This window comes from Oncorhynchus nerka, linkage group LG4 (assembly GCF_034236695.1).
Source record: "Oncorhynchus nerka isolate Pitt River linkage group LG4, Oner_Uvic_2.0, whole genome shotgun sequence".
Lineage (NCBI taxonomy): Eukaryota > Metazoa > Chordata > Actinopteri > Salmoniformes > Salmonidae > Oncorhynchus > Oncorhynchus nerka.
The window spans coordinates 52653071-52668448 of NC_088399.1; the positions used below are offsets into that span (position 1 = coordinate 52653071).

Below are 15378 nucleotides of genomic sequence, written 5' to 3' on the forward strand. Positions count from 1 at the left end.
ATGCTCCAAGTGGCAGTGTGTACCCTTTTAGTTTGTTTGCCAATTTATAGATATAGAAGAAGAACATTTATTGAAAATGGAGGTGGGCTCCATGGGGCTGCCGTGCTCTCACAGGCGCCATAATGGGACAGATACAACGATGCGATGTCTATCTAAGTCTATGGTTGAGCCCCCAACTTAAAATACAGTAGGCAGACATGTTCTTGTTCATGTTCATGAACTGCTCGATCAAAATAAACCTACACATAAAACATGCATCCTGTTTTTCTTTTTGACATGTAGGCTTTCATACTGTAATGACTGATGCAAAGTTCAGCTACACAGTTGTTACACGCTACCTATGCACAATGTAAACAGTTGCAACGATAATAACCTGTGCATAACTGTACCTGCTGCTCATGTCATTACAAATAAGTAAATAGTTGCAACTCTGTATGCTTGTGTGTGTGTCCACGCGCGTGCAGAAGTGCATTGCGAGAACCTGTCCTATAGCGTCACTCCGCGAGCCACACACGCACCTCTGATTGGCTCACCCTTCCACTTCTTGCCAATCAGAGAGCCCCGCTTCGCTCCAACCGCCACACGGTTGACGGACCGACGTAGCCGGAATTCCGCATCCTGATGTCAATGGCCTTGCATTGGCTGTCCCTTGTCCATAGGGAGCCGTTGCTGACCGCTAACCAGGTGTTGCCAGTTTTGCACTCGTCAGAACCAGCTGTTTCGATCTGAACTCTGAAGACAAGACAGACACGACAGACTGCTACAGATGCTCGGAGTTGGACGACTGCCACTTATTTAAACACCTCGAAGATTAGAAGTAGAGAGCACTCAACTCGAGGGATTCCAGAGTAACAGAAATATGGATTTGTTTGGGGTTCTGAATTTGGACGAAGTGTCCCATGGACTCGCTGGTCTGTCCATGTTTCCACACTTTGACACAGCACATTACGTTGTCTCAGTGATGGCACTGCGAGAACAGCCAGGTAAGCAAAGACCTTTCCAACGGCGGGTTGACATTGACCGGTCTAGTTCACCACAGGAGCCCAGCTATAACTGTTATAACGCTTAATCTATCTACTAGCCGATTGACTGTTTTGCCTCGTTACTTTCCGTATTTTCATGACAATAAGGCGAGGCTTGAGTACTACACTTTTTGCTCCCTGGTGACAGATTTCAGCCTCGAGTTTCCGCCACACCAGACGTGTCAGTACGCGTTCGATTAAGCGTGTGAGAACGTGAACCTTTAGAGCGCGTTCCACACAATTCAACGTTTTTGGCCACGTTGAATGTTGACGTAGTCTACCGTTATGTTTTCATTTTCGAAATAACCACAGCTGGGTGGCATAATGATCTTAGGGAATGGATAACTGCTGCGGGATTCATTTGAGAATTGTCATCCCTCATATAACAAAAGTGACAAAGTTATGCATGAGTCCTAGCTAAATCTATTTTATGTTTTTATCTATTTGCCCAGTTGACAAGTTCAAGTCATGCCGCTTTTGCACCCTTGAAGTTCATATAGTGGACAGTGATTGTGCACACACACACACACACACAATCCCCCTCCCACAAACATAGTGAGATTGTGTATTGTGCTGTATCAGGGCGTGGGGACTAATGATTTAAGATTAAAACTGTAGCCTGAACTGTATGTAACTGGAGATTTGCAGATATAAGATTTTTGATACTCTGTGCTTGAGAAGGGAGGTGAGAGACCCATCAATAATGGGCCTCTCTGTTTTGGCATCAATACTGCCTCAAGACTCACGGATGTAAATACGTGACCCAAATGTAGATTATGACCTACAGTAGGCTATAAATGGATAATAACACAGAACGTGTGATTTAGAGAACACAAACAACTACTGTAGCCTATTCTTCATGAATCACGATAATGTTGTTTATGTTAAGCTTAAAGGTCAATGAAAGTAAATTAGTCAATGGCATGGCTGTATTGACGTCATAGAGATGTTATCTTAACATTTACAATAAACACATTATCACTGGCACTATCCATTGTGATATAGGTATCCATTGTGATATAGGTAGCAGCTACAGTACAGGCCTACTGGACATCGGGTTGCCTGACACTATGCCAAGTCTGTTTTATTTATGTCACTCTTATAGTGGCTCAGTTTAGAGACGAGTGGAGTTTTACAATTTCAATGTTGACCTTTTCCCCAAACAAACCAGACCTGAGTTCAAAATAAAATATAAATATTCAAGCATTTACTCTAGTCTGTCTGGAGTGCCAGACATATTGGTTCCATTGTGGCAGGCAAGCTCAATCAAGCCCAGATAAAGAATTTGAAATGATATCTAATAGTACTTGAACCCAGGTCTGAAACAAACAGTAGGGTTAGAGCTAGTGTGGCTTCACTGACTTGTGTGGCATCTCATTCCCTCTGGCCTGTCAATACCTCAGCCGCTGCTGATCCTATAGGCTATGATCTGCATCCCAAATGGCACCATATTCCCTACAAAATTTGGGATAGGGTGTCAATTGGGGTACAGTCTATATGTCCCACAGGCTTCCTGGGTGTGAGTGATTGAGTAATGGAGGGGGTTGCCCTCGTGCAGTTTTCCTTTGCTGTCAACCTCCCAAAATATCACACGGTCACCCAACATGCACCAGTGGTCCTAATATAACCCCTCCCCTGGGTGTGTGGAGAATGTGTGTGTGTGTGTGACACGATATGGTCATAGCCTTGCCTGTATTATGATGGCTTCTACAACACAGAAAGCCATATTAGTGGAATCTACAGCCATATCAGGGATCAATTCTAGAACTTATGCCACAGAGAAATTATTAGATTCTAAGTTCCAAATTCTATTTTCTCCCAGAAAGGAATGTTCCAGAAGAGCCTGTTCTTTTCCCCTCTGTCTTCCATCCTGTTCTGGCTGGCCTTCATTTTTAGACAGCACTGGATCTTGTCATGATTCCCACAAAGCACTCAGACTTGACATTTTTCATGGAAATAACTGGCACATTGTACATTTAGAGCCACTTGAAAAGCACCACTGATATGTAGATGGTGTTTATAATAAACACCAAGTATTTTTCATGAGCACTTGTCTTTTATACAGTTATTTCAAGCCGTGTCCAAACAAAGTTCACTGAGTGAGTTGTGCAGGAAGTGGGAGGTCTGTCTGCCATCTGAAATGGAAAAACGCAGCATTAGTTCATTCTGTGTACAGTCTGTAATCTAAAAAGAAGTGCCCCATCCTCAAGTTCTCACAGAGGTGACCTAGCCCAGAGAGACAGACACAGAAAGACAAACGGACTGAACGAGAGAGAGAAGTCACTCCCGGACTCTGTGATGTAAAACTAGTCTCTCAGAGCGACATACATCAGTGTTTTCTAAACTGGGTCTAGTAACAAACCGCAGCTCTATAGAAACCCAGTAAATGAACCCGGTAGACCGGAACAACAGAGACAGGGGTTACACCACATTCTGGTCCTTCCTGTTTGGAGAGAGCGCACGTGAAAAATCAGACTGGGGCCAACTACTCACCACAACAAACTACATAGCAGCACGACACCAGGATGTTGTCTTTACTTTACCCATAACTATCCAAGGAGGCCAGCCTGACCGCGAGATCAGATTTGACTTGTAAATGCCCTCTGAATGCAAAATGTGCTAGTAACCAAGGTCTCTCGAGGCATGGTGGTCAGGGTGAAGTGTATAGTGTCTCCTGCACAACCTAAAAAAGTTAAACCTCTGCAGGGTTACTCTTTCTGCTGGTTTGTGACGAGAGATTGGATTCCAGCAAGCGTTCCTTTTTGGGGTGTAATCTGTCACACTGTACCTGTCCAAATGCAAAAGTAAAGGGGTCACAGAAATGTCACAATTGAAACACTTCCTGTCTTTTATTGGGACTGTATATTCAACAGGCAAATACTGTGATTCACGAAAGGAGAAGCACAGCACTTTACATGACGTAATTCAAATGTTTTAGGTTTTCTCTTGAAGCAAAAACTCAACAACCCACACAATGAATATCCCTAGCTGGCAGCATAACCAGTTCACCCATTCTCAAGGGATTCTCAGTGCAAGGGATAGACGATTCAACGAGCTTCAATAATTACAGATCTGCAGTGGAACACAACCTCTCACCTCTCTTGTTTACTTATGCTAAATAGGGGGGAAGCAGCCTTCCTTAATTTTTGTTGCTTGGCTGGCTCTTCAGCTTTTATAGCCCTCAAGGCATGAACTGCTTTTCAACTACAGGAAGCTCATCACAGCTAATTTCACACGCTGCTGCTGTATGTGGCAAAACACACTGCTCCAGGCCTTTGTGACAAAATAACCAACTCTGTTTCTCTGCTGTCTGATCAGTTCTCATGGGAGATAGAAATCCTCTCCCTAAACAGTGCTACGTGTTACCAACACTATGCCTATACTCAGGCGATATAACACCTACAGTAGATGTTGTGTACACATTTGCATACATGTCATTGACCTAACTATCTGCACTATTTGTCATTGAACTCTTTTGTATAGGCATATTCATGAATGTTGTGCCTTTTGGTTATGTTACAGGTTACAGTATGTTTCCCAGTAGACAGGTATGTTACTACTTCATAAGTACAACTTATTACTACATGTCATTACTGTAACAATCCCATCCACCTTCTATAAAAATTCATCCAGAGTCATGCAGTATGTATAGACTGTATACAGTATATGGCTCTGAGTAAACTCATCTTTAGAGATCCACTGTTGACAAATCTTCTATCCAGAAGGCATTGTCCAAGATCTGGTGCATGCATGGCCGCCGCCCTTTTCTTTGTTAGTTTACTACCTTCATTTAACCTAGCCTAGTCCCAGATCTGTTTGTGTGGACTTGCGAACTGTTTGGTGTGACAACTCTCATAGGAGTTGGTAAGAGAACACAAACAGATCTGGGACCGGGGTATATTTAAATGGGTAGGTTAAATATTTCACCATAACAACCTGTTAAGCGTTGTTGTGTCAGTGATCCGAAGGAGCCATGGTTACACCGCTCCTCCTGCTATCACAGTGATTTAACTGTTTACTAAGCTCGTTAAAAGGTTATTACGGCTGTTATAACCTTCCGTCAATTGACCACGACCTGCTTTCAATTGATGGTTTGCATGACGGCAGTTCTTTTGATTAGGGATGTTGTTGATGTGCTGTAACCCCAACTTGAGTTGCAACATTAACTACCTTGCTCCAACGGCAAATGGCGCAAACGCCGCCGACCATGTAGGCTGTCAGTTCTGATGTTTGTGTATGTGTGTGTTCAGATGGGTACTGTTGCGCAAAGCTGAGTGTCCATCTATAGTGAACTGTGATGCACAAGATACATTTTCATCCGCTATTGACTGGTTGTGCAAATGGTTGTTTGGTGATGCCTGAGATTTGGAGTTGTGCGGAAACGTTGGTGTATGTTTTGTGTGTGTTTATTTGCGCGTATTTGCTTTTGCTTTTTGTGTGTTTCTGTATGTGTGTGTGCCAACTGTACTGTCGCTCACCCTCTCTTGGAAACAGGTAATCACTAATCCGCATTGCTTGCTCTATATCATGTGATATGTAAACGGTATGCCAGGAGCCCTGCGATTTGATAGTTACACTGCAGATACGGTTGTTGTTCCTCCTGTAAAACCTCTCTTAACCACTCTCCTAACCACTGTTGGATGTGTGGTTGTTTGTTGGAGTTTGGTCAAGGCATTGTTGCTACCAACTCCAGACCACACATTGCCACAGAAGAGCTTCATGGATTTGATTTCTCTCTCTCCACTGTTTCCAATTTATCCTGTCAATAAAACTCAAAATACAGGAAAATAGATTTGTATTAGAAAACACAACAGGATAAACACTACTGTCATTTTTAATTATTGAGACAATGTGAAGTGTCTTATAAAGGAATCCTTAGTTGTGTTCAAGAGAGAGAACTCTAAATAACATGGCTTCCTAGTTGTGTTTGTGCTCAGGGCAGGAAGGTTCCTTGCCTGCCTCTCCAGGAGTCTTTAATCTCTTCAATCCCTCAGATTAACCAGGCTGGCATTACAGGATTTAGTTAGCATGGGGCTAACCTTGAGACCAGGAAGTAGACTACTTGGGGAACTGGCCAATTAAGACGAGGAAGGGCCAGAGCCAAGGTGCTAAATATGGCTCTGAGAAGGGCCTCAGCTATGTACGTCCTATGCTCACATGATGGACTGGACTGGTAGGAACTTGATCCTGTACATCAGCAGACTCCATCAACAATCATTTTCCGGACCACCTCCCTCCATTCAAGCCATGACCTTTTTGACCCTCCATCTTTGGTGACCAAGTGGTTGCAACTTGATCTTGTACTTGACTAGTACATTTTCACCATGTGAACATACCATATTTAGCCATATTTGTAACATTTATTTGTCAGAGTAGGTGGGGTTTATTAGCTTGTTTGCCACACTGTTTGTGGTGTAATGACCTTTTGGCTGACCTGAGTGACCCAACTACCTGTGTCTGTCCCTAATACATAGACTTCCACTTTCTTAATAGTCGATCCTAGTTGATCTAGAATTCCTTCCTTTAAGAGGCAGTGACCATAGTCTGAGTGAAGGAGACAATACTTATCTTAATTGAGCAGATACCAGCCCTAATCAACAATCAACTTTTGAGCTCTTAACTCTGCACTTTACTCTGAAGTCCTAGAAACAGATATGAGAATCAGTTATCAAAATGTGTGTAGGTGAGACGAGCACATATCCTAGTCCTGTGGCTGACCTGGTTCTCAGTTCTATATCTACTGTAGTTAATATTTAAACTGCCCTGGACACATTGTGTCATATGTTATATTGCACTTTATTTTACTTAAACTAACCGCTGGGGGCTGGGTTTCAGGAGCTCTGGAGGTGGCGCGGAGGAGCCCGTTTGCCTGCTGGTTCAGTTCCATGCTCTACTGCTTCGGAGGGGGCATTCTCTCAGGTTTCATGATGGCTGAGGCCCCCATAGCCTTCCTGTCCAACAGCACCAGCGTTCTCATGGCCTCTGTCATATGGTGAGTCCTCTATTAGCTTTAAGAGATCAGAGGGAGGTAGGGGACAGAGATGGAGAGGGAGGCCCCTATAGCCCCTATGTCGAACAGCGCCAATGGCCTCTGTCATCTGGTGAGTAGAGAGGAGGGGGGAGAGATGGAGTGTGGGCTAGAGAGCGAGGAATCACAGGAAAACAGCCCAGCATGCAGTGTCTCTGGGAAAGACATTGGAATACACACTAGAATACTGTGTAGATTGCATTCAGTGGACCCTGAGAACCAATGGACCATAGATTCTCTGTGAGGTGTATCCAGACTGGGAGAGCCTCACAGCAGGGGAACGTGGCTGAATAAAATACACCTTTTAATAAAAAATAAAAAAACGCATCTACCATACTTCCTTTTCAATATACCATAGTGTTTTAGTGCCCTCTGCTGGGTGGAACCCAACATGCGTACATGTATGCAACATTTGCTTACTGACTGAACTGTGCTGTACATTATTTTTAAACAAGGACATTTAAGAACCTGTCTTTGTCAAATCAAATCAAGCTTTATTTATTTCAGACATGGAAGGCAACGCAATTTGCTTTACAGGAAAAAAAAAAAAAAAAAGCTTAAATATTTACTACACAAGATTTTAAAAAACAAAATAGTGACACAAACTGAACAACTAAAAAGCAAAATAAAAGCTAAGAATCTGTTTTTTAAGATCTCTTTTAAACATGTCCACAGTTTCAGCTCCCCTCTGGTTAGCTGGCAGGCTATTCCAGAGGCTGGGGCATAACCACTGAAGGCTGCCTCTCCATGCCTCTTGGTCCTAGGCTTTGAGATAGACCCTACCCTGAAGAACGTCTTAAGGCTAGGTGTCCCGCTAACGGGACAACTTCCTGTGAAGCTGGAGGCCGCACAATTCAAATAAATAATCATACGAATTATGAATATTAAACATTTAGGAGCATACAAGTGTCTTATAGCGGTTAAAATCTTAAATTGTTAATCTAACTGTACTGTCTGATTTACAATGGGCTATACAGCGAAAACATGCCATGCGATTGTTTGAGGACTGCGCCCCACATCAAAATATTTTTCCACCAGCACAGGTTTCATAAATTCAAATCCTCCTCTGATTTGTCATCTAAAAGGGTCCCAGCTACAACATGTAGTGTCGTTTTGTTAGATAGAATCCTTCTTTATATCCCAAAAAGTCAGTTTAGTTGGCGCCATCGATTTGAGTAATCCAGTCATTCAACATGCAGAGAAAGGAATCCAAAAAGCTACCGTTAAACTTCGATAAAACGAGTCAAAATACCTTTCTATTTAATTCTCAGATACCCTAAAATGTAATTAAAACTATAATATTTCATATGGAAAGATGTTCAATAGCAAAACGATATTAGCAGGTGCGCATCCTCTTCGTCCCGCTCACATGGACTGATTTCCAAGACTGTATCCCTGTACTAAAAGTCATAATTCTTCCTCGTTTGAGAAGAAAGACGCCTGAAACCTTGAACGAAGACTACTGACATCCAGGGGAATCCATAGGAATTGCATACTGGGAGCTAGATAAACATTTTTCCCTATACATTCTATTGGAATTTCTGGTTGAATTTTATTAAAAATAATTTATGGTTGGTTTTTCTCTTACCATATCTATTGTGTTAGTCTCCTACATTATTTTAACATTTCTACAAACTTCAAAGGGTTTTCTTTCCAATGGTACCAATTATATGCATATCCTGGCTTCAGGGCCTGAGCAACAGGCAGTTTACTTTGGACACGTCAGTCAGGTGGAAATGGAGAAAAATAGTTAAAAGGCCAGAGGACCTGAGGGACCGACTGAGTACATACCTTAAAAGTATGTCTGACATGTATTGTGGATGGATTTGGAAACTAATAGAATGTTAAAATGAATTATAAATCTCACAGGCAGCCAGTGCAGAGACCTTAAAACTGGTGTAATGTGTGCTCTCCATCAGTGCCCATGCTGCAGCATCCTGTATGTTTAGCAGTTGACCAATGGCTTTCTTGGGTAGACCAGACAGGAGAGCAATACAGTAGTCAAGCCTGCTTGTAATAAAAGCATGGATGAGTCTTGTCTGTATCAGCCTGAGAGCGAAACGGCCACACCTTGTTCACATTCCCAATGTTTGATTTTGATTCCCTCTCTGTGCTTTGGCTCCAAGTACCTCGGTCTTGTCTTGATTTAGCTGGAGGAACTTGTGTGCCACCCAAGTATTTAAATCACTAATACAGTCTAATCATTTATTTGTGGAGCTAAAATCCTCTGGTGACACAAATGTAAAGTTGTGTATCTTCTGTGTAGCAGTGAAAATAAATGTTGTGCCTTCTAATAACTGAACAGTACCAGACCCTTGTGGAACTCCACATGTGATATGTATTTTCTCTGAGTTATGTTCACCAAGGGTGACAAACTCTCAACTGGTTAAATAGGTTCCTAAACCAATTTAGAACTGAACGGGAGAGAACAACCCACCTCTCCAGTCTGTCCAGAAGGACATCATGGTCAACCGTGTCGAATGCAGCAGCTAAATATAAGAGTACAAAGACAGCGCTGTTTGGCATCCAGGTTGGGTCTAAGATCATTTACCACTTTAAATTCAATTTTAGTTACCTTGTGGATTTTAGTAGGTCTATGGGTGTTTTGATAACATACACTTTTGTAACAGAATATGCAAATAAGTGGGTAAATGACCACACAGGAATTAGCCAGTCTTGGTCCCAGATCTATTTGTGCTGTATATGTTTAGCATGGCAATGTTGACCATGGGATTTGGCAAGACTGCACAAACAGATCTGGGACCAGGCTAGAATATGTAATTATTCAATTACACTCAAGGTAATATATACCGGGGGCTCCCGAGTGGCGCAGGGGTCTAAGGCACTGCTCCTCAGTGCGTGGCATCACTGCAGTCCCTGTTTTATCCCCGTTATAATGTGGATTGGAGCAGCAAGGCGTTTTGCTGTAATATATTACTCACTACTTCGTGAATGTATATTGTGTGGTTGTGGGAAGAATTTAGTAAAATACTGCCCTCTGTTGGCCAAATAGAAGACTGCTTGCTGTTAACAGACAGTATAGCTGGGGGTTTACTAAGGTAAACTGAATGTGAACATAGAGCACATTCTCAAATGTCTGCCGGTATGTGTGTGCGTGTGTACATACATTTCTGTGTGAGTCCTGGCTTGGATGTGTGTGTGTATTCTAGGTACCTGGTGTTCTACTGCCCCCAGGACGTCGTGTACTCCTGTACCACCACCTTCCCCCTGCGTCTGGTGCTGACGGGTATGAAGGAGGTGACCCGCACATGGAAGGTCCTGGGGGGTGTGGCTCAGGCACACAGCAAGTACAAGGATGGACTGCTGGTGATGATCGCTATAGGATGGGCTAAAGGTACAGTAGGCATCTATTGTGAATGCAATCCACACAAGCATTGTCTGATAACCATACAGATTCTGACAACCTCTGGCCACTATATGCTATGCTAAGGTACCACTGTGTGTGTATACAGACAAGCATGTGAAATACACACACACACACAGATACATAAACGCTCTCTCTCCCACTTATAAAGTATACCCAACATCTAGTTCATTTACATCCGGTTGAGTTGTCAACCAACTTAAATTCAACAACAAAAATTCACCATGTCATTGTTTTAAGGTTAAAAGTCGGGTGGAAAAAAGACCAAATTCCCTTGCGTTGATGACTTTCTGCAAATCCAATCCATTTCCCACGTTGATTCAACGTCATCACATAGATTTTTTGTTGTTGTTGAAATGACGTGGAGAGAGCATTGAATCAACCAGTTTTTGCCCAGTGGGTACGTTGTGTGCAAATCAATTTGGAAAGTAAAGCCTTTGTAGGTAGTCATTCATAAGACTCATTTGAGAAATGTAATGGATATCAAAACCATTACTGTTGTCGTTGTTAATGTCCTGAGTTTTGGTCCTTACAAATGTTTCTACATAACATGAGGTTAAGTTGACACTAATTGTGATCCTGAAAATGAAGCCCGGAAGCCTTTACACACACTATATTCTTAGTATTTATTTAGCAACAAACAAACTCATTGAGTTTACTTTTTAGACAAATTACTGGACTAAAAGAGTATAATGCAACTAGCCTGGTCCCATATATGTTTGTGCTGTTTAACAAACTCATATGGTCATTGTCATGCCAAACAGACCACTGGAGCTGACAAGACTGCACAAACAGATCTGGGATCAGGCTACACAGGCTACTGTAACAGCCCAGGACAATTACACAGCGTTTACTTCTCTCTTTCTCTTCAGGTGCTGGAGGGGGTCTGATCAGTAACTTTGAGCAGCTGGTACGAGGAGTCTGGAAGCCAGAGACCAACGAGCTTCTCAAGATGACCTAGTAAGTCTCCTCTACCAGTGCTTGTACTTGGCTCTGTGTGATGTTGTGCACAGAAACACAGTGACATAATTGGAGACTCACTGAGTGACAGATCTGTCGCTGACTGTGTTGGCTTTGACTTTGATCTGTTGTTGTGTGATACTGTCTGTCTGGTGGGCTTCTCCCTATTCTGATACGGGAGAGCGAGGAGGAGAGTGAGAGAGGAGATCCTGAATGCCTACCCGCTGTGACTCACAATCTGTTCAGAACCACAATGGTGAAGTCATGACATCTGAGTTGCCTGCTGACCTTTTAACCGTTATGTTTGTGCAGCCCCACTAAGGTCACCTTGATAGGAGCGGTGCTGTTTGCCCTGCAGCAGAACCAGTACCTTCCTGTCCAGAAACAGCACCTCATGCTGCTCTACACTGTCTTCACCGTCGTCAACAAGGTCCGTCACTGACCTAACCCTCAAAGTCTAACCCTAGCCTCAACCTTAACACTATAGGACTAGTATGTTTATCGGACCCAGATCAAGCCTAGACATGAACTAATAAAGCATACTCAATAGACGATCTCAGCTGAAAGTTGTTGTTTTTTTAAACACAGGAATAGGTTTATTCATCTGGGTCTGGGAAAACAGCCAGGACATAAAGTTTATGGAAGTCAAACAACATTCTTAAATGTATTAAGTAGTAGTGTTCGCCATGTTATTTCAATGACCTACCTTTATCATTAGCTATGACTCAACATTTAGTCTTGGTGTTGCCCCAGCAGGAGATTTTTGTATCGTTTTCATCTTGTTGCGTCATTCTTTCTCAATCCTCTCACACTGAGGTCTCCTGCTCTCGACTCTGATTAATCTAAGCACAGGTTTTCAGAACTCTCTCAAATGTTCATTTGGAGTTCACAGGTCAACTCACTAAAATTGCATTTAATCTGATTAAGCATCTGTTTACCTCATTAGTCATTTTTGTAGTAGTCAGTGTATTCTCATCACACCACCCTCTCTCTTTCCTCTAAATCCTTCCACCCCTCTTTTTTTTCAGACAAGGATGATGCTGACCGGCTCCTCTTCCTCACCCTTTGCTCCCATCGAGTCTGTCGTATACAGCACATTCTTCGCTGGTCCGTCACCATCCTCATATACCACCCTCACCACAGAGACCGAGACCCTTGTAGTGAAGAAGCCGTCCACAGCGACTAAGAAGAGCATCAAAGAGGCCTGTGAGAGCCTGAATGTAGCCCCAGGCTCCCCGTCCAAGACTGCTGCACACAAGAGGGGAAAGGGCTCCCCGAAGAAGGCCAAAGAGCAACCGGAAAGCACTGAAACGGAGAGCAATAAGAAGAGTGACTAGTGACTGTATACTGTACTATATAGTCTATAGAATGGACAGCCACTTAGCACACTAGAATTTGACTGGTAAAGGCATGGGTACACTTAATATGGCCGCCAGTCCACCCATTGTTAGTACATTGACTTGAATGGGGATGTCCATTCTATAAATTATATTTCTATGCTGTGATGCCCTCCTGTGACACCGTCATCCTGTGATAGGTCCCAATTTGCTCACTTCCCCACCCCCTTGGTCCTAACACTTTGATGTATGTAGATCTGTAAGGTGTAAGCAATATGGTGAAAGCTTCACCACTACTTGTATATACTTATCCAGATCCTTCAGATCTTCAAACATCAATTATGGCTAGGGTTGCAAAATTCCTGCAACTTTCAATAAATTCCCTGGTTTTCCCGAAATCCCAGTTGGAGGATTCCTGGAATCAGGGAATAATCCGGAAATCTGGAGTCTTCCAACCAGGACTTTTGAAAACCTAGGGAAATTATTGAACGTTCCAGAAATTTTGCAACGCTAGTTATGGCCAAGTGGGAGGAAATTGGGGACCGGCTGAATGAGTGCAAATATAATCTATGCTGATTTTAATATATTATACAGTAAATGTATCTATTTTACTATTTTTATATTGAAGTTTGATAATCCTTTTCTAATTATGCGTTGATGAATCCAGTTTTTACTAAGGGATAAATACTGTCCATGATGCTGATTGATGACTGTCAGCCACTGTTTAACTGTATTTTAATATTAAATATTCTGTTTTATTGACCTGTTTCCTTCTATGAAATGTTTTAAGATTTTACATATAGAGAGTTTATATAATTATTACTCCAGATGTTCTATTTATACTCAAGGAAATGCGCTTGAATTACACATTTCTAAATGGAATGCCTTTTGGTGCACTTACTCTTTTGTGAATGTCTCTTGAGCGCTTCAAAAGTACATGATCACGTTCACTTTAATCGGAGTCCTTGTCGTTCTCATACAGTAACACCGAAATGCAAACACTTGGACATTTGAAGACATTTGTATGGTAAAACCTTTAGTTGATAACCTTTCAGTTCATACAAAGATGTTCAAATACAGCGTCTCGAAGCTCTGAGTCGACCTACCGATAATGTATTTCTTCAATTATATTCTCACCTGTAAACAATGGCTCGTATTTATCTTATTGTGAGCTGTGGTCATGTCCAGGGCAAGACCCATTTAACGAGGCCAAGGAAAGGTCAGATTTTAGCTGAGAGCAACTATTGTGCAATAATGCTGCCCTTATGTGTCTCGGTCTATTGGTTGTGTTTTCCCTAATGTCTTTGATTTGGAACAGAAACTATTGGAGCTCACAGATGTAACATTTCTATCATTGCATCATTGTAGCATCAGAACTTGATTGATAGCTCACCCACTTTCACCACCTTCGGAAAATAAAATCTGGAAATCCTTCAAGTTCACAAAATAACCTCAGAGTTTGGAAAGGAGTCCCACAGGAATACAAATTAAGAACAGAGGTGGTGTTCAAACTCTAGTCGTAAAGGAGTCTTGTAGCAGATATCTGTCTTTCTAATGCTCACAGTCCACAGAGGTGCCACCACCTCTGCATGTCAATTAGTGTCATCTCTCAGTGTGTGTGTGTGTATGACCACTTCTGCGAGTGCTTGCGTTCATGCTCTGTGTGTATGTGACTCTAAGGGTGCACTCTGAGTCCTGGGTAGTTAAAATCGCTGTCTCTCGCTCTCTCAATTCAATTTGCTTTATTGACATGAGGTAACAATGTACATATTGCCAAAGCTTACTTTGGGATTTACAATATTAACATAATGAATAATAATAATCAGTATTGTCAACGGGACAACAGTAACAACAATAACCAAGGGTCAAAATAAGCATACATTGAACATCAAGGACATGTGCAGGTTGTTTGCTTTGTCAAACACTGTCCCCCATCTTATGGCAGGCAGAAATGAGGTGCGCTGCCAACCCACATCTCTCTGCGTCCTCCCCCAACAGGACGGGTAGCCTATCCTCATCAGAGTGGTCTTTGAAACCTTGAATATGTTTATTTAAATCAAATAAAAATAGTCAGGGAATGCAGCTCTGTCTCAGGCTCTGCTGTGGTGCAGTGGTTGCATAGCCTTTCCTCTACATCAGTTATTCCAAAAGTGGGGGGGGGGTACGCCAAATTAAAATGTCATTCACATTTAAAAAATATCTAGATTTTTTAATTCACATTTTCAAACAGTATATTTATGTTTTCCAACAGTTCTATACATTTGGGTGTTTTTTCCCCCCTCGTCTGAGTAGCCTCATTTCACTGCCAAAAGTATAATTGAACCATCTAGTGTTCAGCGAAACAACAATGTCAAATACAGGTAGCCTAGTCAAATAATGAACATCCAATCACATTAACCATTACTCACTCACGGGAAATCTTCACTCTTGCGCAGACATTTAGAAAGGAAACATCAGAATTTGAAAAATATAGTGTGTGTGCGGCAGGCTTACAATGATGGCAAACTGTGCTCACTGAGCCTGTACTTTGTCAAGGTTTTGTTCAGTAACCATGGTCAAGTAGTTTGCCACGGTGTACTATCGATTAAGGGCCAGATCACTGCATTTCGCTTGTGCTTGTGTTTCCCAATAAGTAATGTTGTTTTG

General features: G+C 42.2%; 1 protein-coding gene across 2 annotated transcripts; it reads left to right on the forward strand.

Moving 5' to 3' along the window:
* Positions 1–604: 604 nt before the first annotated feature.
* LOC115106116 (trimeric intracellular cation channel type B-like) lies at positions 605–13494 on the forward strand. 2 transcript variants are annotated; one of them, XM_029628688.2, is made up of 7 exons: positions 911–983; positions 4545–4570; positions 6858–7014; positions 10221–10405; positions 11308–11395; positions 11708–11825; positions 12424–13494. In XM_029628688.2, the coding sequence occupies exons 3-7, from the start codon at positions 6908–6910 to the stop codon at positions 12730–12732; spliced, it is 807 nt and encodes a 268-aa protein (XP_029484548.1). In that variant the 5' UTR covers positions 911–983; positions 4545–4570; positions 6858–6907; the 3' UTR covers positions 12733–13494. The 2 variants fall into 2 exon arrangements, with proteins under 2 accessions (XP_029484540.1, XP_029484548.1); XM_029628680.2 differs by lacking the exon at positions 4545–4570 and having other exon boundaries at positions 605–983.
* Positions 13495–15378: the final 1884 nt, after the last annotated feature.

What these genes read in the sequence shown, in the direction of transcription:
- LOC115106116 (XM_029628680.2), top strand. Translation starts at nt 860, where the DNA reads ATGGATTTGTTTGGGGTTCTGAATTTGGACGAAGTGTCCCATGGACTC. An exon ending in GAGCTTCTCAAGATGACCTA is followed by an intron (nt 11,396 to 11,707) that starts GTAAGTCTCCTC and finishes ATGTTTGTGCAG; the next exon opens with CCCCACTAAGGTCACCTTGA. An exon ending in TCTTCACCGTCGTCAACAAG is followed by an intron (nt 11,826 to 12,423) that starts GTCCGTCACTGA and finishes CTTTTTTTTCAG; the next exon opens with ACAAGGATGATGCTGACCGG.